The sequence below is a fragment of the Mercenaria mercenaria genome, chromosome 5, assembly GCF_021730395.1.
Source record: "Mercenaria mercenaria strain notata chromosome 5, MADL_Memer_1, whole genome shotgun sequence".
Lineage (NCBI taxonomy): Eukaryota > Metazoa > Mollusca > Bivalvia > Venerida > Veneridae > Mercenaria > Mercenaria mercenaria.
Window position 1 is genome coordinate 75,447,830 of NC_069365.1, and position 27,052 is coordinate 75,474,881.

The following is a 27,052-nucleotide window of genomic DNA, read 5'->3' on the forward strand; positions in this document are numbered from 1 at the left end:
GCGCGTACAGATTTCAGTACTCACACTACGGAAAGAGACAATTCAGAATACAAGGGAAGGCCAATAGCAAATCAGAAATCAGGTTGAAAAGAATTATATGATGCTAAGTAAATGTTATATTAGACTGCAATTTATATCTCTTTTCCAAAATATTCGGCGGGCCAAACTATACTTTGCCCCCCCCCCCCTCCTAGCTTTGGAGAGGCCTGGCCCCCGCTGCCCCCCCCCCCCCCACTCCCCTGCTCCTAAGCCTATGCTGTAATGTTATAGTTATTTCAAATATTACATAAAACTTGAAAAACTATTTTAATATGCTGTATTGTATGCCTGCACATTTAAAGGCTTTCAACATGAAAAGTATAAATTATAAACATCCAAAAAGCACTTATAACAGTGAATGGATTGGAGTATCACTTCCTTCAAGTTTGAAGTGTCCTTATGCAGTAACGTACGTCATACATATTACATAAATTATGCATTGATTTTACTTAACAGACTAACGAACGCAACTTCTGTTTGTCTACGGAAATGACTTGTTTGTGTTGGAAATATTTTAATTTACAATGAATGCAAATTTTCTGTACTGAATCGATGCACTCAGGTATGTGCTTTGCTTCTTTATGATTATCAAATGAAACAATCGTTCAAAGAAAACACAATTAACGGTATATTACACAACTTATATTTTTCAACTGCGAATGTAAGCATTTTAAAAAGGTATACTAATTGTATGACAAAAAATCAGATAGAGTGCCAATATGATTTTTTCTATCATAAAATTAGTATACATTTTTACAGTGCGTCATAGTAATTAGGATAATGCAATTGATTTAGGTATGGATATCAATTTTTCTAAGGTTTTGCAGATTTTTCTAAGGTTTTTGCCTATAATGCCTAACTTCTAAATATAGCTATATTGGTAAATATATTACAATTTTCCGCATATCTTTGTGTCAGTTAGATTATAATGAACAGTTTGATTATATATTGAAATGCATAAATTATTATCTAAACAAACCAGATCAGCTTATAGTGAATTATATAACTCATTTTGGGTGTGACCGATACATTTCTGATCAAAACAAAAAGAACGATTTTATTCATGAATCGCATTAGGTAGAACCTGTTTTAAGCTATAATTTGGTATACATTTGTACATATGGTGCTGAAACACATTTATACAAAAGAATAAAATTTTATTAATTAAAGCTGTTACCTCATATTTCGAAGCGACACTTTTGGACGTACATTTATCAGTTGTGCATAGTAATGTAGAAACAGACATAAACAAATTATAAAAAGAGACGATTTCACGTGCATGCGTGCGTGCGTGCGTGCGTGCGTGCGTGCGTGTGTTGGTCTTCTACGCGTTCATGTTAACACTGCAGGGGTTTGCGGTCTAGGTAGAATGTGTTTTAGTATTCAGCTGTGCCTTTTACGTCTTGATATGACACCCCTATACCCATTTTCTGAATCTTGGATGTAATGAAAATGTACTTAACTATGTTTCATGTGCTCTCTACTTCACAAACGTACTGTAAAGGCACCAAACTGTTAGAATTATCTAGTATTTTTAAATTTTCTCATACCCTATTTCACGTCAGTTGCCAGAACTCTGTTTAATATTGTGATATTAATGAGCAAAGTACTTACATTGTTCTGGACAAACCTAGCGAGCTCTTTGATCTAACTTGCTGACAAATGCATTTATTTGATATCAAAACTTTATTAACCACAAACACATATATAGTTTCTGCTATTTACTCCTTTATTTTTTAAGGTTTCCATTTATACATTAGCATCCCTTAGGCTAGAGAATACTGTTTAGCAAAGACAGTGCAAGCCCTTTAATGCGAAATTAAATATGAAATAGCCGACACAGAGTTTTGCGAAAATGTATGAGAAATGTACACATGTAGTAAAATATCTAAATTAACCTGCAGTTGTACTTGTTTATTAAAAAAATTAGAATCAACATTACTTCATGAAATATGCGGGTGAAATGTTTCAATCTTAAAAGTGCTCAACTTTTCTATATTTGTGTCACATTTTTGTTTCAGATGTCGTAATGATGAGTGTGTTAATGAGGCTGGTGATCTTAGTTTGCTGTGCTTGGTCTGTAAAATACTTTCACAGTGAACTTGAGTCCTGGTCCCCTGATGATCACGACACATTACACAGTATGTTGCTGACCAGTTATGAACGGCGCTTGGTCATAACAGGACAGTATGATGTATATAATGTAAATGCTGTAAAGTTCAAACTTCTTTGGAAATATAGGTTGGGTAGGTTCTCAAGTATATTAATACGTGAAAGAACAGAAACGAGTGATTACGTAACCGTTTGCTCTGATCATGTATGCATTACTTTAGATCCCCTAGATAATTATGGAAAAGGCTCAGTCCAGTCTAGGCACCCAATAACAATTGATGGAGTGGCAGCATTTATGGCAACGAATACTAAATGGGCCGAAAGAAATAAAGATGAGATTTTTCTATTTGTTGGGTGTCCCCATGTTCAAGGTCAAGAAAAGCTTTTTGGTAGATGTACAGAACCTGGTATATCGTGGTACCTGAATAGTGGAGGAACTAAAAGTTATCCATGGTATGGGTTTAAATCGTACAAGGACACTCCAGTTCTGACGGACAAATACATTGATGCGTTTAGCGTGAACAAGTACAGAGTGTTTTTCAGTTTACAAAGAGTCGTAACAACGGGAACGAAAAGAAGTCGAATTGCTCAAGTGTGTCAAAACAACAATCAAAAAGATGGAAAGGATTCGACGCCATACACGTATGCTGATATGCCAATTCAATGTGGACAACTTAGGGAAATTCGGGCGGTAAAGAAAGTGGTATTTCAGACAGAAACGACTTTTGTGGCTGTGTTTTCTGAGTCTAGTAAATCTGCTGTTTGTGTTTTCACAATGAACAACATAACAGAAATGTAAGTACCAATGATAAATATTTACAACATAAAAGGTTTCGGTAATTTTCTGTTTCTCTGAGAGACTAAGTATAAAACAAGCGTTTAATTTCAGGTTAAATGTGTTAAGACGTGTTTTTCAGTGGATTATTAAAAATATTATTTAAAAGCCAGTTTAGGCCTCATATCAAATGTGGTCAAGTTAACAACAGTGAATAAAATACAATTGCCTATTTTCAATCGAAAACAAATCTTTTACAAATATTGTAGAAACGGGTTTAGCTTATACTAATTTGTTTTAGCTCGATTGTGATGAAAGCTTTAAGCTTATTGTACCCACACTCGAGTCTGCTTCCTGGAAAAACCAGTACTGGTGTCCTATGAGAAGTCATAGTCGTGACCCCAGTGGAAGGAGTGTTGGTTATATTGTGTTTTATTTTCTTCTTTTTTCATGGGGTGGGAGGATGTGTTGTTGTTTCAACCTTTCTAGACATAAACATAAAAGGTTTGAAAAGGCCTTCTCATAATTAACTTAAAACTAACTAGAACTTCTTTTAACATAGCACATTAATCCATAAAACATGAAGTTTTGATTAAAATCTATTACATTGACCAAACAACATTATTTGAGCCACGCCATGAGAAAACCAACATAGTGGGTTTGCGACCTGCATGGATCCAGACCAGCCTGCGCATCCGCGCAATCTGGTCAGGATCCATATTGTTCGCTGTTAAAGCCTATTGCAATTAGAGAAACCATTAGCGAACAACATGGATCCTGACCAGACTGCGCGGATGCTTAGTCTGGTCTGGATCCATGCTGGTCGCAAACCCACTATGTTGGTTTTCTCATGGTGCGGCTCATTTGTCTACAAGACTGAGCTGCTTGAATATCAGTTATGTTCATCAATGAACACGTGTTCAGGACTAAATTTATTGTAACCAGTGATTGTACTTCCCGATATGTACCGGCACTGTACATAGAACTGTACATAGAGCTCAAACTAATCAACCATGTACCCTGTATTAGAAACATATTTGAAACTGTCAGATAAATACAATCATGTTTATTATTTTATTGGCACAGCAGACAGTTCCAAGGAAACAGGTTTTTAAATGCGGAATTATTTTCAATACATAATAAACTTTACATTTCAAAAATGTATATATTATTACAATTTATTTATTTCGTTATATTTTGAATTGAAGTTATATTAAGATGAATAAAGTAGTACCATGTTCAGTCAGGCAAATTAAATTAATGATGGTGTGCAATGGTGCTAGAAAGAATTAGCGTCATTGGCATTTCCTACTTACTCGAAACAGAAACGGACTCAGATTTACACACTCATATAGGGGTTTTCACAATGTTTTTCCACTTTTTCTATTTTATTGATAAATACCATGATTAATATCATAAGTAAATCCAAGAGCGTATGTACATACATATATAAAGCACTGGTTTGTTTTATTTCATTCCGACAATACAATGATCTTTAATTAATTCATTCATTTTACAGAATAAGTTTTAATCATTTTTGTCTGTAAGCAAGCGCAGCACATGTATATTCAATCCATGGTGGCAACTGTCTTGGATGCCGCCATAACCTTTTTTTTTTTTAACTCGGCTTCTACACAAACTTTGTATTTTTGCATACGTTGGCTAAGTTTGACACATTTTCATGACGACATGACATCTCTCCCTCGCTAGCTATTTAGCCTTATATAGTGTTATCAGAGGAAAATCTGGCAAATCTATCGCATGAGCCTATTTTAATGTCTGCTGTAACTACATATGCGATACTTTATTGATATATTACAGGTTTGCTGAAAACATCAAAGACTGTTACAGGGGAATTCGAATACCTAAAAATGAGGATTATGCCGACTACCAGGACTCCGATATCCCATGTAGTCAAGCAATTGTAAGTTGGCTTTACATTGATTTTTTTTTACTTTCAGACATCGTTGGGGAAGATGAAAGAAATGATAATAAAATTGCCTCTTTCCAAATACTTAAATATGAAACATATACTGGTGGAAACCTTTATAGAAAACGTTTTGTCGCCTTATATCAGAACTACTACATTCGCATTATATCTAAAGACATTCACAAATTTGCTTTTTGCTTCACACAAATGGAAGGATCAGTCTCTATCTATGAATTATTTGTCGTTCAGCACACTTAATTTCATTTTTGTAAATTATTGAGTCAATAATTCCGCAACTTGAAAGGTACTAAGCTGCCTATATGTTACAATAAAAACAGGATAAGAGCAAAGAATAGATTACATAAAATGGGTTGAAGTTTTGAATAGAATAATGATATAATTGAAGAGAGTCAGTGGCACAGTGGTTAGCAGGTTGGACTACAAAGCCAGCGGTCCGGGTTCGATTCCCGGTCGCGACTGATATCCCGACTAGTGTTCAGTGTTGGGTGATTTACTTAAATTGGTACTGTTTCCAGCAGTATCGGCCTAGACTGGATACTGGGGAGGTAAATATGACGCCTGCCGTGGGCTCGGCTGGAAATAAGTTGTTCCATCCATTCCATCCTTTCGTCGACTACCCTCGTTAAACAAGAAACTTTACCTTTACCTTTTTATAAGTTATAGTATTACTAAGTCGATGCTTAATCTCTTACTCTATATAATGAATTTGTGAATAAAAACGAGTCAAGAACTATCATTTAAGTGATTTATACCCTCCACTTTTCCGCTGTCAGAGGAAACAATTCCTTCCATGCGTGGAATTTCTTTAACGATAACATACGTACGTTCAAATTAGTGGAAAAAGTTTCTCAGAAATATGGAGAAAAATAGTTTAACTCAAGTGACCACGACTTTAATTAATTTAATGAGTAAAGGCAGACGTATAAGTGCCCCGAACCTGTACGTTTCACTTCATGATAGATTATATCAAGGGGTACGACATGTAGAGTTCCTAACAGTGGTTCAAGCGAGAAGAATGTGTTTTTCGGTGCAAAATGGCGAAAATATGTTAATGTATTTCAAAGATACTTAACATTTCTTCAAAGTATATATCTTTTTATTTACCTATTGTATAAAATAAATATACCCATGTTGTGTCAAGATCAAATATGTAGTACCAATTTAAACCAGGGGTCAATGGTTGGTCAAGTTAAATAATTTATAAAGGGACAGTGGAGAAACACAACTATATGAGACTTTCTCATTTCACTTTTTGTTTGCTTTTCTTTATACAAATCATACAGCTTTGGTCTAAATTACGCTTTGGATCGTTGTCTTCATTCGATATGCTTAAAAAGAGTCCAAAAACACATTTCGACAGTTTATATTACGTGTAATGCAATATTGATGTGTGTCGGGTTCGTATCTATTCAGGTACGTCCTAAGGTACATAATTTGACAAACATATGGTCATTACATTAATAACTTGCCTCCAGTCAAAATGCTTAAACACAACAATCAAACTCTGAAAACAAGCTACCAGAAACAGTTCCTAATTCAATTTTAAATAGCAGTACTTTCATGCATCATAATAGTAATCCTCCATTTCTATTATGCATATTTATACAGATAAAAGCTTTTTATAGCCTACATGTAACGTAGAATGTCAGATGTTGTCCAGGCCAAACTTTTGACATGCTTAAAGGTATCTTATTTATATTTCGCATGAATGCTACCTTCCAGGAGATTGAGATTTGCGCGCAAACCCCAGGTGCCTATCTGAAATGTGAAGGTCAAAATTTGGGGTCAAATGTCATGTTATAGCTTGTCCGGACCATAACTTTGATACGTACAAGACCATCTCATTTTTTTCATTAATTTTCATCTCCATGAGATAAAGTATCGGGCGCAAACCCCAGGTGCCCATCTCAAAGGTCATGGTTCCATCTAGGGGTCAAAGGTCATTTTAGAGCTTGTCCGGGCCATAACTTTGCCATGCATAGAGCAATCTTTTTTTATTCGGCATAAATGTTTGCCTCTGTGAGACAGAGTGTTGCGCGCAACTTTCAGACCTCTACATCAAAGGTCAAGGTCACACGTAGGAGTCAATGGTCATTTTAAGAGTTTGCCCGTGTCATAAACTTAGACATGAATTGAAAATCTTATTTTTACTTCGCATAAATGTTTGCCTTAAGGTAATTCTGCACGTTTGATAAACCGGAAGTGATGGCGTTACGTCATTTATCCGGAAAACGTAGAATAAAGCCTGGATTCGGCGTACGGAAATGAAAATAATTTTATGAATTAATGGCAACCTGTGAGTAAATCTATTACAACGGCACTGTTACTACCTTTCTAATGTTAAAATATTATATTAAAACATCTGACACGTTAAACAATTCAAAATAATGTCTCAAAATTAGCGTGAAATGTGCGGTTCACTTTAATCATGGTGAAATATCTCAAAAATAAGCACACGGACCTATACATTTTATTCCACCAAATTATTGGCCATATGTGCATTTACAACTGTGAGAAGTATCATTTAAATCTACATTGTAAAAAAAAATCTATTCGCATAAATGTTATGAAGGTTATGATTTTCCCATAGACTTCCATTATGAAAAAATGAGGGAGGCCCAAATTTTTCAAATCAGTCTACCAAAAAACCAAGCACACGACCCTACCTTTTTTAATTACTGTATTTTCTAAATATATTGTGAAGTTTAAAAAAATCAGAGTTTAATCAAATTCTACATTGTAGAAAAAATTCCGATCCAAACGTGCAGAACTACCTTAATGAGATTGAGTGTCACGTTCGAATCCAAGTCCCCTATTCCAAAGGTCAACGCCACATTTAGGGGGTCAAAGGTCATATAAGATTTTAGGCCATAACTTTGAAATGCATTGATTGATCTTTGTTGTTACTATACAAGGTTTTATTGGCCGTAGGGAAAAACCGTAAAACATGGATTGATTATACTTCAAAGTTTTGGGTGTATTTTGACATATCTGTACCTGGTAAAGAATTTTTGAGGACTAAGAAATACTTTTTGTGGTCTCAGCGGTCAAAGTTCGCATAATATTTTAGGCCATAACTTTGACACGCATTGATCGATCTAATATTTTTTTTTCATTTAGCAGATCCCTTTTCTATTGACAAATATTTTTTTTCAATTTTGTAACTTTTTTTATTATTGGCCATACTGAAAAAAAAAACACAATTTTTCTGTGGTATAAAATGGATTTTACATCATTTTAGGCGTATTTTGACCTATCTTTGTCTAGTAAATATTTTGTTGTAGACTTAGAATTATTCATTTTGTGTTGATGATGGCCGTTTCTGTTAAATAAATTTAGTTTGGCTCAAGATATTGAGATAAAACTTGTATTAATTAGCTGGAATGTTTGAGTCGCCCAGACGGTATGACAGCACAATGGGCTCAACATTGTTGCCCTTTGGGCTTCAACAGACTAGTTATGTATATTTTTGACTAAGTCATAGGCTATAACTCTGGTATGATTATGTGAAATCCTATTTTAAACACCAGGTGTACATATTCTCATGCTGAATGACAATTCTGAGAGGTTTGATGACCCTCGGACATACGCTTTATGAGATATGCACGACACAAATTCAGACGAACGGACAGTATAGTAATGGTGAAAATATAAATGTAAAGACATTTGCATATATTCAGTGTTGTGTTGCGTTTAACTGCAATTCCTAAATTATGAGTCTTTGGTGTTCTTCTTTTTTTTCAAAGCCCCACCTTTTGTATATAATCTTGTCTTCCTGCCATTCTACACCAATGCTATAAATTGTAAAAAGACACATTTACAAGCATAAAAATGAAGTGGGAAACTTTCATCTTCGTGAGACTGTTTTAGTTATTTATTGGTTAAATATTATTTGTGTGTGTAAAATGGCGGGAAAGTGCGAATATATGTATAAATGGTGGAATTGTAAACATTGAGAAAAGAAGTCACATGATTCAGAAATTCCCGTGAAACGTTACAAGCTAGAACAAATAATTTTCCTAGGCAATTCGCTGCTTAAAAGATTGTTTGATAAAACCTAGTTATTTTCACATATCTTTATAGGTTACTAATAATTCTCATCAGAAATCGCCTGTCCATTCTTTATTTCACAAGATTGATTCTTGGGAGATTCGTTTCCAAATTTGTTACTTTTTTTCGAATCGACAAAAAAAAAATGTCGCTTAAACAACAATAACAAAACAACATCCTCTAAACACTCTGACTTCGGGACTGAAAACGTTGTCTGCTCAATAAGTAAGGAATGTTTGGGCCCATAATTATCTGTCTTGATAGGATGATTGCCTGTGTTCAGCAAAAAATCTCAATTTTTTTAAGATGCAGTAGGTAAAAGGTTAATGTCACTTTGGAATTGAGCCTGAAAACGGTTTCCGCCCAATAAATTAGTCGTTAGACATAATAAGATGCTTGCTTGTGTTCAGTAGATGACCTCTATTGTTTCGGGTCAGTAGGTCGAAGTCAAAGTGACCTCGAGATTGAGAACGATTTCCGCTCAGTTAGTAAGAACGCTTTTTCCTGGATTCGTCAAACATCATACTAGGCAGATTGTCTGAGATCTGTAGATGACCCCCAAAAGTAAACAAAGTTTTGGCCGCAGCTATCAATCTTTGTAGCATGATTGCCTATTTGGTTAATCGTTCAGTTTTTTATAGGTAAAGGTCACAATGGACTTGGGTGTGCGTTCAGTAGTCAAAATTGTAGAATGACTGTCTGTGGTCAGTAGATGGCCCTTCAAACGAAACAACTTAGAACGCTTTTAAATTTTATAAGATGATTGTCTGTGGCGAGTAGTTGACCTCTAATGTTTGGGGGTTCAGAAGGTCAAAAGTCACTGTGACCTCTAGACTGAAAACGGGTTTTGCTTGACAACTGAAGAACGTTTTCACTGTCAGTCATCATAGGGTCGCTTCTTGTTGTAAGTAGATAGCATCTTGTTTCCATGATCATTTAGTTAAAGATAACAGCATACAAAATAACATATCAACTTGCCTCCAGTAGGCCATAATGGGGCGGGCATATGTGTTTTAAAGTCATGTCTTATTTATAATTTGCACGATATCGTTTTAAAGACATATCGGACAGTTTTCTATATGTATATACTATATTAAGCAAAAATTTTCCTACGGACAAAATTTCTTTAAACCTTGTGTACTGACTAAAGTCAAGTTTAAAACGGAAATATTTATTACAAATCATACCTTTCCTCTATCATAATATTTAGACAAACTGCTGCGTTGTTTTTGTAACATTTTAATCAAAATCTAAGAAAATCTAAGCAAGCTTGTAAAGTCATTTCATACATACATATAAGGAGCATGCATATTTCACAACAAGTCCACTAACTCAAAAGCTGTTTTATATAAACTCCCATATTGTATCAGTACTTCGAACTGGCTAAGCATTTGCATATATAATCAAATCTCTTTTTATCATGTGTCACAAATCAGCGGTGAAATTTTAGATTTTTTTAACTCATTGGGATCGGAAGAGTTATCAATTTTATTCAACGAGTTTAATAAATTCAGTGTGGAAAGACGCACATGTAATATTCCTTTTATCGCATATAAGCTTTTTTCTGCTGAAAACTTTCGTCTTTTACTATTATAGACCAAGTCAATTCGACCAACGTCTCCTCTACTTAAAACGACGTCAACGTCGAACAACATTTATGGCTTTATTTCCCTCCCACAACGTCAAACATGTTATGCGCACGCTTATAGCATTCAAGTAGCAATTCAGTTATTTGATGTTAGTTTGTTATTCTTACATAGAAGTTCTTTACTATTTCAAACTATTTGTAATATTAAAAGATACCCGTGCGACTATTTTGTTCGGCCTTTAAGTCAAAATTAAGTATAAAACTGAGGAAAACTAAGAGCAGGTCTTACTTCTTTCATTTGTGCTCCCCAAAATCATATGTCATCAAAAAATTGTCTAATTAAAAAAAAAATCATAACCAGGAGATCTAATGAAGGAAAGTGGAAAACAAAACTTACATTGTTACAACGGAAGACATATTTTGTGTGCTTTAGTAATTGTAATTTATAACATTCAGGCCGACAATGACACCTTCGAAAAGTCAGACGATTACTTCTTGTGTAACGAGGGAAACCTTCCAGTATATCGCCAGGTTATTGGAAAAAATACCCTGTCCTCAAAGCCTGTCGTTGAATATGATGACGCTCAATTAACAGCTGTTGCAGTGTCAGTTATAGACTCCAAAATTATTGCAAGCTTCGGCACAGCAAACGGTGCAGTTTTACAGGTAAATTTCGTTAGAATCTATGACACAAATTTTATGAAAAGATGACACTTAAATCATATACATTGTATAAATCTGTACAATAATACATTAATTTCATAGTTCATATCTGACAAATCTACCGATTGCTGTTATATATACATGTTTTTTTCTTGTTTGTGTGTCTTGTTTCTGTTTACTGTTTAATTTAATATCATGAATGATATATTCACAAATGTTATTAAAAGAAAAATTTATACGAATGTTTTTCTGATTATGTTGCCAATGGAAATAATTATTTATGTTTTGTTTGATCAGTTTTCGTTCATAGCGATAAATCATCCAAGTCGAAAGCTAGGTGTAAGTTCTGACGAATTTATCAAAAAGAGTTAAGTGTTGAATTAAAAGATTTTCTCATTTTTTTTTATTCAACATAAATTCATTATTAAGGCGTATCGCAAAAAATGTGGTGTACGAATGCATAAAAGTTAGATAAAATAAATGTACGCGCAAATGGTAGGTTTAACATTAACTGTGTGCATGTATCTTACACTTTTGGGGTTATCTTTCGTGTTGAGCATATATTTGACTTAGAGGATTTCAAATGACTGAAAATTTATTGCTAGCAAAGTAAATTTATTTTGTGTCAGCTTCAGAGATTCTACGGATAACAATATCCTTTGTAATGGATATTCCATTTTTCTTAATTTTGACTTTACTGTATTTCTCATTTTATTTTTTTTATTTATTTTCAGTTTTTTACAAGAATTACCTAAACTAAAGCTGTTCATTTGAAAGGCCGACGTAAACAAAAATACTTCGAAAATTATCCACAAACAAATCAATTAAAGCAACCAAACGCCTGAGCTAAAACAATATCTTCTAAAGACAGTTCATCGTCTGTTTTAAATTCTCAATATATATATTTCGTATTGTATCTAGCGAATCAGTTTAATAGAATAATTCCTTCTAGCATTATTTTTCACTTTTTTTTCAACGAGTTTCATAGATTTAATGTAGAAAAACATAATGTAATTTTCTTCTTATCGCGTGTTAGCTATTTTGCTGAAACCTCAAAATTTCTGTTTTGTTATCCTCAGATAAAGCTAATTCGACCAACGCAATACATAAACATAATACACAAAACAGCGCAAACGTCAAAATAGTAATAATGGGGTAATATAAAAAATATACATTCTATACGTCAAACAGTAGATAAATATATCAATATAAGATACATATATTCAAAAGAATGTGACTAGTACAAACTAACACATGCTGATTTGTGTACTTGCAAACACATTGATAAGCATGGGACTAGTAGTGATGTAACGAACTGAGCATTTTAATGGCTACAGCCTGACACTAAATGAACGATAAAATGTTACATAAACTTACTTTATTACGTTTTCTAAATTCACAAATAAAGTTTTTTAAAACTCTATTGTTGCCAGAAGCATGATAATATATGCGCATAACAATCCAGTCAGACAGAAGTCTCGTACGAAATGTCGCCTTATTTTTGTAATAAGCTATTTCTTTTTTTCCCAATTTCGGGAAAGAACTCATAACATTGAATATTAGTTTTTACTGTCATAGACATTTAGAAAACTAAAACAATCAAGTGTTCGTAACAATATTTTGATATTTCCTATATTGAGTCGTCATGTTATGAACGAGATGTTTTAATTGATTTTGAGATTAAAGCTCAAAGATGAAAAACAAAATCACCTTTGTTCGCTTTAGATATAGTGCCTTCGCTAGAACTTGTTAGCACTTGCGTTTAGACATAACTTAAGTATAATGTTCAAACTAAACACTAGTAAATTCACTTTATGTTAAAACGAAAAGGAGTCGGCTCAGTATAAGTGATGAAACAAAAATTAAAAATTATTAATTCAAACATTATACCATATTAACACCTTGACATATAAAAATACCACAGTATTAGTTTCAGACATATCTGAGAAAGATGTGGAGATAACGCGAAACATGACTGAGTTTGTAACAGGGCTTGCAATCTTAAGTTCAAATACACCAAGACATAGCTCTGTCGGAGACAAATTCAGCAGTATGCATTCCAAAAATGTACGCGGCGTACTGATACTTATATGTAGCATTAAATAGCAAAACCTTTTACAGCGTCTCAGTATGAGAAAGCATTGTGACAGTCAAATATAAATTAAGTTTGCGAAGGCTATCGTAGTAAATGGAAACAAATACCAAATGTCCGCTTTACAGTATTCTTTATGTTGGATTACATCATGTTACATTATGTAACAAGACCGAATGATACATTCTTTACGTTGTGCCGTTATAAATTTTTGTGAGTCCACATGACAGACAGTAACGTCATTAAATTACCATTTCTAAAACACTTTTTGCTGGAACAAAATACGCATTCATCTGCGTTCTAAGGAGATAAGGATAGTTTTCTAATAAGTGTTTACGTCGCTTAAGTGATGATTCGTGATGTGTTTCAGTGATATCTTAAAGGCGACTATGGTATTATATGTCGTTGTCAGGCAGAATGATTATGACATCGAAATCAAGTGGTAGATGAGCGGAACAAATGATTTTTGTTGTTAAGTTTAAATTATGCTATTTTATTTTAGCTCAGTTATGGTAAAAACTTAAAAACACAATCAAGGAGAAAGAAACTTTCCACGTTACGTCGGAAAATAGCAATATTGATCTTGCTTTATCCGAAATGATGAAAGATATTAGTCAACTGTCAGGGAATATAAGTACTTCAAACGAAATTGCACCTACTGAAAATAACAACAAAGGAACCCTCATTGCCGAAGAAGAAGCTATTCGCATAAAAGCATAAAATCTATTTTATCACAAACATGGGAATCTAAGATTCAGAAACGCAAGAAAGCCTTTTGGGGTATATAAAAAACAATATATATACTCGTTGGATTAATGGAGAACCAATTGTGATACCCAAATATCTTCAAAAACGAAATTTCGAAATAAACATACAGATCAAATAACTGCTAGAGAAAATGCCCCATTGAATGATTTTAAAACAGAAATTCAACTACAAGAATTAAGAGCTCAACAATATGAGAACAGATTCAAAAAGCTGGATCATGAAATGGAAGAAATCATCAAATTAAAAAGTAATTGCTCAGTCCGTCGAATTCTTACAGAAAAGTGGAAAGATACAACTGCATACAATAGGAAGGTTTTTTTTAAAAAACAGATGAAAGACAAAAGAACGCTTGCTTAGTGGTACGAACAAAATTTTAAAGAAACTTACATAAGGATAACCTTATTTTAAACAAATGTTTAAACACAAGTCGTAAATTACAGCTAACATATGGCCAAGCTGCAAAGTCTTAATCTGTTAGAGAAAATTATAACAAATTTCAAAATATTCCAAGAAACAGAGGAAATAATAGAGCAGAGAACAGAGAAAATAACGTGGAATTCATCTTGAACGACATCAAAACAATTGTGAAAAATATCAATTTCTCATTTAATAGAACATTTTACAATCAAATCATGGGAACAGCTATGGGAACATAATTTGTACCTAAATATTCAACATTGGTATTAGGTTACCTGGAAGAAAAACTTTACACAATCTTAGAGCATGCAACAGACAAAGATAACTGGAAACAATTCCCAGATGATGTATACAATATATTACGCTTAAAAAAGCTTAAGTCATCGCTTCTTAACAGAAATTATCCTATATCTATCATCCAAATGGAATCAGCAAAGTACTTAATATTCTGAGAGAGACACTACTTAAATCACAAATCAAACCACATAAAGGCACAATACCTTACGTGTCTACATTCAACCCTAAAAACCCTGAACTGTATACAATTATTACAAATAATTTACCTGTAAAAATGTCAGACACTAAAATGAAAGAAGTAATTTATCAAAAGCAAACGGCAACCACCAACCCTTAAAAACTATTGAAAAAGCTAAATTTACAAATTTAAAGTCTGATAAAAACGTAAATTTTACCGTTACAAAATGCAAAAGACCAAACTGTAGTTTATGCAAAACATATAAAAGAAAACAATTGCTACAAGTTTAACGGCAAAACATTTTATGTAAATGAAACCATGTCCTGTGATGTAAAAAGGTTCTGTATGTAATCACCTGCAACGGATATGGAGAATATTACATTGGCCAAAATGGCGATAAATTAAGAAGAAGAAGAACAATTCACACACAACAAATAAGAGACCATTCAACTAGACAGTTTCCACTACGTAACCATATAAATATTTACAGTAATAAAGATCAAAAGTTCCAAATGATCCCATTTTTTTTTTCGGCGACGCCGTCTAAATTCGTTTTCGTTGCCTATGCCACGTGACTTTAGTTTGCAAATCAAACTACTTGATAACGCATTATAGATAATTTATCAAAATGGAAGATTTATGCAACACTCTGCCTGATTGTACGAGAGTGTCAATTTCTTTCACTCTGTTGATTGTGCTACGCTGAGTGAAATGTAGACAAAGCGTTTATCCTAAACGACGCTGTTCACAGTTTTAAAGCTAACTTTGGCTCAGTATATTTAGCAAGAATATTGGTATACCTCAAAATGATAAGTAAGTTTAATAAATATGATAAAAACCTGTTCAAATACCAACATATATCAAATTAAAGAAAGAGCTGAATACGGTCTGCGTATCACATGAATAAGGGTGTGATAAGAGTGTTTTATGTAGAGAAGTGCTTTTTAAAAGATTTTCCTTGTTACAATTGTCGTCTGTGTATGAAAATGTTTCTTGCTTTTGTGACTTATTCAGATTGCATATTAAAATGAGTACTTGTTTGCTTTGATATATTTGTTATAAGTTATTTAACTGATTTATTATATATGAATATTTTTCTTTAGTATGGTATGCAAATATTGAACTCAGTTGAAATCTGTTTTATTATATATATGCTATATAATGACTGAATCTCATTACACTGAAATGAAGGTACGCTGCATACAGTTTATCTATGTGATATGACTACGGTCAAACTTTGCTTATGAAACAGATATATTGAAATAATTACAATTGTAAGTTTTGCTTGACCTTCACTTTTTTATAGGTGTGACGTCATTGTCCAAAGATTCATGAATAGCGAATATGCTATTTGTTAAAGCGGGATCAGTTGGCCTATTTTAGAAATAAATAAAAATAATAAATAAAAAAATTCTTTGATTTTTTTCTCATGTATTCTAATCAAACTTGATTTGTAGCATCTTTATTAGGCGCGCAACTTTGTTCAGCTGGGACATTTGACCCCTTTTAGGGGCTGCTAGAGCTAAAACTAGAAATGCCTTTATACAGCGTCTCATGAACAGCTTGGTGGATCTTTGTCATACTTGGTCTGGAGCATCATTATAAGGTCCTCTTCCAAATTTATTTATATAGGCATTTGTGCCCTATTAGGGACCACTATAGCTAAAAGTAGAGATGCCTTTCTTCGCATTAACCACTAAAATGTAATGGATTTTTATCAAACTCGATGTGTAACAATATCGTATGGTCTCATGCTATTTTGTTACAAATGGGGATAGGGACCAATTTAGCTAAAAATATAAACACGTTTAATGACCTCTTCTCATGAACCGCTTCATGAATCTTCATCAAACTACTGCTGTAATTATTCGTCTAAGGATAAACGAAACAAAATTGCAAACCTACGAAACCATTGCGAAAAATTAAAAGAGAACCATTTTAATTATTAAAGTGCGGTGTTTAGTTTTGCAGTTTGAAAAATGTTAGATGAAAGATGAATGTTAGATGAAAAACTCATAAACTTCTTTCCTTATTACAATTCGCCGACTATCATTTTTAAAGATATTTCTTGTTTAAATTGAAATAAGATACTTCTTCAGCTAGGTTAGTGAAAGAATCTTTTTCATAAAAAGCTTTTAACCAAAACGTATTAGACTACAGTGACAGTTACATTCTAAATAATCAAATAACAATATTAACTACGCCCCTTTGAGACAAATAAGGTCAGAGTTACGTACCTTTATGTTGACGTCGCGCCGATAGGAGAAACTAGTTTGTATTTTTGTAATTATATACTGTTGAAAAGGCATGCGAAGTCATTTCATTTATTTTATTTATAGACTTCCATCTTGTGCCGAGTCTTTTCATTGTCAAGTATGTATATTTTTGATATATATGCTTGTTGAATTAACTTCTAATTTTCATCGTTATAGAGCTATATTCTTTAGAAAAGGTCGGCCGTTTATATCCTTAAATGTTTTATTGCACCTTTATATCTGTCTTCAAATGAATGTTATGTTCTTATATTCCTCCTATCTTTGCAGCAATTGAGGGATATTTACCTTTACACATCAAATCACATCTTTAAACATCTGTGACACTAAATCCTAAAGCTGGAAATAATGCACAAAAATGCAATAAAATGTATAGGGGTTTACTTCAAGCTATAAGTCTTGTTAAATGACTGATAGGGTATAAGACATTTTATCTAGATCCGTCGTCAGATTTGTTCTAAATGTTTGGACATTTAAAACTTCTTGACAAAAATATATAGGTTTATATATTTTCTGCATATTATACATTTTTTACCGTAGTACAAGTCTGTAAGATTTTATAATATAAGATGTCATAAAGCGTTATACACTACTTAAATGTTTAATTGTATTTACACAGGACTTTAAAGTTTTTTTTTTATAATATCGGTTGTTTTGGAATTTATGTTTAAAAATAACCGTTTTTAAATGATTTATGTTTACAGGCAGTTATATATCCAAATGCTTCAGCTGTTAAAATCTGGCAACCTAGTGTACATAATTTCGGCCGAGATATCCTACATGACATGTATTCTTCGGATGACATGCACTTATATGTGCTTACTAGGAAACAGGTATAAACGCACTATTTCTGGCTACAATCCTAATCAGTCTGATTTTTGTGTAATGTATCACGTTTTTTACTGCATGAAGATGTATTCTTTACGCCTAAATCTGTATCAGTCACTAAAAGATTTTACTGCAAATGATGCCTTTTAAAGCACCATCAAGCTTCTTTTCCACACACACGTTTCAGTATGTATCGTTTGTAATTTGACTTCAAATTTGTATAATTTACTTTGGAATCGAGTGGAATAAAGGTAATCTTTAATATGACCACAATATCTATATTCCTTCGAATTTTCTTTAAAATGATGTGTGAAACACATTGAGTGACAGAAACATATATGAGGCATTGGCTCTTGAGAAAGGCGAAAAAATGGGGTTATTTAATGCTATTTTACTGAGCACCTTCAATAGATTCAACAGATATTTCAATAGTTCATAAATTGTGACAAAAACGGCAGTGTGTTTTGCAGAACATAGAGCAAACCACCATTTTTAACTTGGGAGACTTGTATTTATAACACAGTTAAGTACTAAGCCTAAGCATTATGACAAGAAGAAAACTTCTCTAAAGCGGAAACCAAAAACAATATTCAATATATGTAAACCTTGATTTTTCATTAATGAGATATTAACATTTTTTACACCTCGAAACTTCTATTTATGTACAACGCAATCGTAAGTTGTTTTCCATAGAGAAAAAAAGCATGATTACGTTTGTAACATGTGTAGGAATAGTAACGTAGCAGAAAATGTTTGCAGCTGTGCATACTAACATATTTTTGGGATTTTTGTGACAATCATGTGTACAAATTCTTATGTGTATATGATAGAAACATGTTCATTGTACAAAACCTGTAAATAAAATTACGTTAAATGATTACGGATACATGTTTCGTATTTCATTAAATATTTCCTTGTCTACTTATTTTAATATTCATTTGAACGAGATGACAATAGAGGTACCTTATCTATTTGGCCATCGAAGCTCGGTATATAATAGAAGAGGTAGCTGCTTATGTTAAAGAATAATCAAAACTTTGATGGACGTGACCCTCCCGAATTTATGATACTTAAAACAATAGCATTTTAGACAACATTTACAGTATTCGAAATTTAAAGAATTTAAAACTGGGTCTTAATGTGACGGATTCTTTAAGATATTAGAAGTGCAAGAAACATGGGGCCTTTTTGCTCAGAAATTCATTATAATATGGCATAAACCAGGGCTTGCCTGCCCATACGCACATAACATTTTTATAGCAACGATTTTATTGCTAAATTTAATCCTAACGTATTGATATTCTATGATAGGTATATTTCTTCCTTTTTGTATGCCTGACTAATTCTAGAATTATACCTTTACGGTTTCTAACAATTGACTAATGTATAAAAGTGTGTACCTGGTAAATTTCGAAAAAAGTGATATAATGTAGATTTGATTCATTCATCGCTGAATTTTATACATACATGTAGCTGCATTAAATAATATGCATTAGATGTTTCTAACAGTCTCTTGTCGGGAATATTTAATACTAGTATTCTGATAACTAATAATTATGACCGGTTATTTCCGTTCTTCAAATTAAAGGATTTGGCATGAAGGAAAACAGTTCTAACAAAACATATCAGCATTTTTTGTTTTACTACATATACGAAGTCCGTGCAACAGCTATTTTAACATCGCATTTTTTTCTTAATTCACAACTTCTAACGATTGAAACAGCCTTTTTTATCGAACGCAATGAACATGGTGATACATTCAAAATCATCACTGTTAAAACAGCTAAATAAATGATCAGCTTATTAAATCACTTCACAAGTGATTTGTCCAAATCTGGTAAATGAGGCAAATTCAGAATATATCAACATCCGCAAGTAACTACTTATACATGGTATACAAGGGCTATTCATTATAAATGCATGTATACTCACTGTAAGTGTTCAAAAGTGTTGGCTGTAAGTGTTCAAAAGTGTTGGGTGATACATTCAAAATCATCATTACATAATAAATCAGCTTAACAAATGATCAGCTTAGTTAATTAAATCACTTGCATTAGTGATTTGTTCAAATCAGGTAAATGAGCACAATTGAGAATATATCAACATCCGGAAGTAACTACTTATATGGTATACAAGGGCTATTCATTATAAATACATGCATACTCACTGTTAAAAGTGTTCAAAAGTGTTTGGTGATACATTCAAAATCACCACTATTAACTCAGCTAAATAAATGATCAGCTAATAGTTGATTAAATCACTTGCACAAGTGATTTGTCCAAATCAGGTAAATGAGCCCAGTTGAGAATATTTCAACATCCGAAAGTAACGACTTATATGGTATACAAGGGCTATTCATGATAGATACATGTATACTCACTGTTAAAAGTGTTCAAAAGTGTTTGGTGATACATTCAAAATCATCAGTATTAAATCAGCTAAATTTTATTTGTTTGTTTTGGGTTTAACAGCATTTTTCAACAGCATTGCAGTTATGTTAGGCACAGCAGACAGTTAACCTAATCGGTGTTTCTGGAGTCTGTACCAGTACAAACCTGTTCACCGCAAGTAACTGCCAACTTCTCCACATGAATTAGAGGTGGAGGACGAATGATTTTAGACACAACAGGGTTCAAATTTAGACAAGCATACAAGCTAAATGCTAGTGGAATTTTAAAATAGCTAGTGGGTTTGAAATGTACTAGCTAATTTCAGCTAGTCAATAATATAACAAGCAAATGTCTTCAGAGCTGTAATAAAGTTTAATTGTTTTGAAGGTACACATTTCTCCTCATGAAAGGAATGTTATCATATATGTTTATGACATTTTATTGTTCAACAAAAATGGCACAAGCTATTTTATAAAAAATATTTTTGTTTGAGACTGGCTACTAACAGAGACCAATCAATAAGTTTTGGCCAGTAAAATATTAATAGAGTAATTAAATATTATTAACTTTAGCCGGTAGCTTTTCATTTTAGCTAGTGATCAAAAAGGGCACTAGCTAATTTCAGCTAGTACAAACTATTGTTAAATTTGACCCCTGCACAACATCATTTATCAAATCGTTACGGAAAACATACGCCTCGCACAGGGCTCGAACTCACGACCCCGAGATCCATTGATCTGTGCTCTCCCTACTGAGCTAAGCGGGCAGGCTAAATCAGCTAAATAAATGATCAGCTTATTAAATCACTTGCACAAGTGATTTGTCCAAATCTGTTAAATGAGCCAAGTTTAGAATATATCAACATCCGAAAGTAACGGCTTATATGGTATACAATGGCTATTCATTATAAATACATGTATACTCACTGTTAAAAGTGTTCAAAGGTGTTTGGTGATACATTCAAAATCATCATTATTTAATAAATCAGCTAAATAAATGATCAGCTTAGTTGATTACATCACTTGTGCAAAATCATCATTATTTAATAAATCAGCTAAATAAATGATCAGCTTAGTTGATTACATCACTTGCACAAGTGATTTGTCCACATCAGATAAATGAGACGAGTTGAGAATATTTCAACATCCGGAAATAATGCCTTATATGTCATACAACGGCATTCATGATAAAACACGACTTTGTGTACTCACTGTTAAAAGTGTTCAGTTAATACGCTGGAATTAATAAGCATCAACTGCAATCACATAAATTGGTGATTCATTTAAATTCATCACTATTAAATCAGCTAAATAAATGATCAGCTTAGTTGATTTAATCTCTTAAACACGTGATTTGTCCAAATCAGGTAAATGAGCCAAGTCGAGAATTTCTCAACATCTCAAAGAAATGGTCATTATTAAATCAGCTAAATAACTGTGATCAGCTTAGCTGATTAAAACACTTGCACAAGTGATTTGTCCAAATCAGATAAATGAGACGAGTTCAGAATATTTCAACATCAGAAAGTAACTACTAAAAAATACTATTATGGTAAAATTGGTCATTATCAATACATGTATACTCACTTTTAAAATTGTTCAGTTTATATGAAGGAATAAGTATCAACTGCAATCACTTAAATAGGTGATACATTCAAAATCATTATATTAAATCAGCTAAATAAATGATCAGCTTAGTTGATTTAATCACTTACACAAGTGATTTGTCCAAATCTGGTAAATGGGCCAAGTATTTCAATATCCTCAAATAACTTCTTATATAAAGTATACAACGGTTATTTATTAGAAATACGTGTATCCTTATTAAAAGTGCTCAGTTAATATATAAGAATAAGTATGAACTGTAATCACTTAAATAGATGATTTATTCGTTATCATCAAAATTAAATCAGCTAAATAGATGATCAACTTAGTTGACTTAATCAGTTAAATGAGTGATATAATGAGTTGGTGGCAATATGCTGAAAAGCTTTATATGAACTCTATATATTTTAGAAAAACAAGAGCTGTCAGTTGACAGCGCGCTAGACTATTCTCAGTGCTTGATAGTATAATATAAGCTATGAGTAAAACTTTAACATTACAATAAGCATATTTTACCTCGAAAAAGGAGCCATAATTCAGTCAAAATGCTTGATAGAGTTGTCTGTTCCTGTTTACAGACTGGGGTCATGATGGTTAACAAGTATGCAAAATATCAAAGCAATATCTCAATGGACTTTGAAAATATTTGGGGTGGTATTCAAACTTTAACATTTATTCTAAGTCGAAAAGGGGCCAAAATATAGTCAAAATGATTGATAGAGTTGCCTCCTCCTTTTTACAGACTTGGGTCATGATGGTAAACAAATATGCAAAATATGAAAGCAATATTTCAATGGACTTTGAAAATATTTGGAGTGGTACGCAAACTTTAACATTTATTCTAAGTCGAAAAGGGGCCATAATTCAGTCAAAATGCTTAATAGAGTTGCCTTCTCCTTTTTACAGACTGGGGTCATGATGGTAAACAAGTATGCAAAATATCAAAGCAATATCTCAATGGACTTTGAAAATATTTGGAGTGGTACGCAAACTTTAACATCTCGCCGGGGCGAGTAAGATAGCTCCCCTATTCTTCGAATAGTCGAGCTAAAAAACAACAGCAGTTATCATGGTTTATGTTATCTGTCCAACATTATTTTTTCTTGCCGAATACAAAATGCAAGAAAGAATTCTTACAACCTCTGCATTTGCACATTTAATGAATCTTTGTAGAGCAACACAACTTGCAAAATAACTAGTCACATATTTCATCAAGCTTAAATTACTAGTCAACTATTGTATCAAACTTATATAATTTACTTTATACATTTAACTGAAACACATTTCAATTCCACTCACATTTAATTTTTAGATGGCTGATTCTTTTTTTTTTTACTAACCAGTACCTACCAGCCATTACTTGCATTTTCTGCTTAAGGTTTGAGAAAATCCTCTTTGATTTCACCCCAACTGGGGCTTAAACTAATTTTCAGGACGCGATGTCCACTCAACAAGGATTACAGATTATAACAAACAATTGCAGATGAACTCGAAACCTCAGCTTAAAATGAAATATTTCAAAAATTGTATAGATAATTTGATTACTTTAATCTTTTCATATTTTCAAATAATTCAAAGTCATCAATATTCCGTATTGGCTGAAAATCAAAAACCAACTTCATCTGAGCATGCAATATATCACATAAATTTTTATGCATCAGTTTTAACTTAAATTGAAATTTCAACAGATTTAATTCATATACTGAAAATCTTTCAATTCATGATTTGTCTGTCTATTTACAGAATGCCCTGAAAATAAATTTTCTTTTATGTTCCACAACCATACTAGCTATAATACTGATCAAAGAGCTATAAAATATTATTTTATTTTTATAGCTCTTTGTAGATCTACTGAATAACTGATTGCACATTCGATAATGAAAACTTAATATTACACAAAATTTCTACTAAGTTTCAATGAGCAACAAAAGCTGAAGCCAACATCTTTATATTGAACTATATCACAATTTCATATTTAAAAAAAAATAATCAGGTAACTTATGCTTATGGGCAAAGTTCGATCACCCAAACCCTTCAACGGAGATGACAGCAAGCTATCTGTAGTCATCTCCCTTATATATTTTTTATTTTAAAATAAATCACTCACATGCGTTATCGAGATCAATTCTGACGATAAAATCACTCGAACACGTATTTTTTCCAAACTGACCCTAAGATTTTCAAGCCACTGCGCGTAAGGGTTTTTACCCCGCGCGCAGTGAATTTTCTTTCCAGTTTTGCAAAGTTAAAACATTGAACTTACTGGGAAAACCTCTACCAGCTGGCTCAAAACGTCAGAAGCATTTGAAAAATGTCAATGAGAATCGCTAAAAATACCGAAATATACTCACTTTTTGCTATGTTTTCCTTCGAGTTCTCCGACGTGCCACTTCTCTCCGCCATGTTCTTTCTATACGGTAACTCTCGTTAATTCTCACGATACTTTGATGACGCAAAATAGCGCGGAATTCAAAAATAGTCACGTTTGAAGAGCGAATTTGGGATGACTTGAGATATAGTTATCAGTCGCAAATAATCACTTGGTTAAGTGATTTTTGTGATCACTTGTTTAAGTAACTCCCCTGACTGATGAATACGAAGTTCGTTCGATAAAAAGTATCGTACGAAGTTCTGTGAAACAGGTCCCTGATCACAACTTCACAGTGTGTTTTTGATAAATTTACGGTTAAAAAATGTTCCTGTTTCTTTACATGCCGTATAATTACGTTTTGTCAAGTTTCGCAATTTGTTTCTCAATTAAAATCACCAGGTTTTTCTTTTATGGGATTATGTGGTAAATTAGTATAAAGAGTAGAAAAATCATATTAAGTACTTATAGTCAAACATCTGTAGTGTCTGTAGTGTATGTCTAGTAGCTTTTCAATTACCTCTTCAGAATTATTGATTGACCAAAACAATTTAACGCCCAAAGTCTCTTGAACCTTTGAGCAAGTTATCATTGACGTGGTCTTTTATTGCAGTTTGACAGGAAGTCAACAGAAGAAAATTTTCGTTTTTTAGTATATAAGGTCAATGGCGCTTTATATGGGGTTGTTTGTAGTTCAGTGGCCCAATAATAAAGGGTTCGGAGCATCATCTGACTGTCGTCAAGTTACATTATACCAAGTAAATCAATAAACTCTGTTCCTTTTAACTTATTAAGAAACATTATTTGAGAAGTTGTGTTCATGATTAGATTCAAATTTAAAAAAGATATAATATTTTGACGTGCTCTAACACAAGACAAATAAAAGAATGAACAAAGCTGACTAGATTAAAACAGGAAAAGAAATGAATCGATACATTAAGGTGAAAACAAGAAACAAGATCTGCTTGATTTTAAAGGGAGAAAAAATGTTCTCAATAATTAACCGATTTCAAAAACATCCAATAAAATCGCTTAAATTTCAGTTGCATCGGCAAGCTGAGAACCAGCTGTTGCCATAGACTACGGTGTTCCGATGCATTGACGCAAAAACACGATGTGATAAAGCGAAAACACGATGCGATAAAGCGAAAGCACGATACCAAATATATCGCGTTTTCGCACTATTAATATCGTGTTTTCGCCCTCGATCTCCTGACGTGCTCTAACACAAGACAAATAACAAAATGAACAAAGCTGACTAGATTAAAACAGGAATAAAAGAAATGAATCGATACATTAAGGCGAAAACAAGAAACGAGATCTGCTTGATTTTAAAGAGAGAAAAATTGTTCTCAATAATTAACCGATTTCAAAAACACCCAATAAAATCGCTTAAATTTCAGTTGCATCGGCAAGCTGAGAACCATCTGTTGCCATAGACTACGGTGTTCCGACGCATTGACGCAAAAACATGATGTGATAAAGCGAAAACACGATGCGATAAAGCGAAAACACGATACCAAATATATCGCGATTGCTCACTATTAATATCGTGTTTTCGCCCTCGATCTCCCATCGTATTTTCGTGTTTTCTCTTTGGCGGTTAGTAGGGCTAAAACGCGAAAACAACATCAATGGCGTGAAATCGCGATATTTTTGTATCGTGTTTTCACCCTACTGATCGCAAAGGCGAAAACACGAAAACACGACATTTTAATATTTGACGGTTGGACATGCGTAAACATTGAAGACGAATTAGACTCGCGTATCAGGGAGTATTTTTTCAGCCATTTTTTTCGTGTTCTGTTCAAGAGATCTTGAGATATTTTGCTTACCGATTTATATAAGGTGTAAAGACGTTTAAATGATGAAGTATTTGGAACATATAAAAAGTATATACATACATTAAAACACTGACGCACATGTATGGATTTAGCAGAACAATGATATTTTAATTAGGAAATTTTAGTTCATTAAATCTGCAAACCAGATCCTGTTTGTCTTCTGTCTAAGAATTTCACCTGATTAAGGGCAAGCATCAAGTATTCATCAAATATCAAGTATACTCCTATATTTGACTTGACTTAATTACAAGATGTGAGATCACGCGTTTAAAATGCACAGATACAAATACTGAAATACACAGAGGTAAAAGTCGAATTTTTGTTGCTGGGCCTTTTTCTTCTCTTTCAGACATGTCCCAGTCTGAAGCATTTTTATGCTGTTTCTGATTTCGGCTGAAACTTCCTACTTCGTTCAAACACTTCAAAAAATGAACATTATAGTTATCGCCCCTACATTATTTGAGGTGTCTGGAAGTTTAAGCTAAAAAGCGATGTATCTCAAGAAACAGTAAAAACAGTTCCATACTTCGATTTATCTCAGACTGAAAGAACAACCACCAATCAATAAATAAACAAGGGGAACAACTGGTCCTGCACTCACCTGAGTAAATGCAGCTTACTGCATTTAAACAATAAGAAGACAAGTTTTTCTAATATAAGCCTATGCAGCACTTAGTGACTCCTGGGATGGGGCCAATTTGACCCTGAGGTCATGAATTGAATATCGTTCGTAATTGTCTAGTAAACAATTATGCACACTCTCAAGTGAGCTTTAAAACTCGAGTTTTCAGCTTAGTGTATTTCGTATCAGTACA

General features: G+C 33.1%; 1 protein-coding gene across 2 annotated transcripts in view; it reads left to right on the forward strand.

Moving 5' to 3' along the window:
* Window positions 1-446: 446 nt before the first annotated feature.
* LOC123559140 (uncharacterized) overlaps window positions 447-27,052 on the forward strand; it is a 90,405-nt gene continuing 63,799 nt past the window's right edge. For both annotated transcript variants that reach the window (XM_053544013.1, XM_053544014.1), the window contains exons 1-5: window positions 447-601; window positions 2,061-2,946; window positions 4,748-4,850; window positions 10,972-11,181; window positions 17,908-18,036. In XM_053544013.1, coding sequence (XP_053399988.1) covers window positions 568-601; window positions 2,061-2,946; window positions 4,748-4,850; window positions 10,972-11,181; window positions 17,908-18,036 — 1,362 coding nt within the window. In that variant the 5' untranslated portion in view covers window positions 447-567. The remainder of the gene's footprint in view (window positions 602-2,060; window positions 2,947-4,747; window positions 4,851-10,971; window positions 11,182-17,907; window positions 18,037-27,052) is intronic.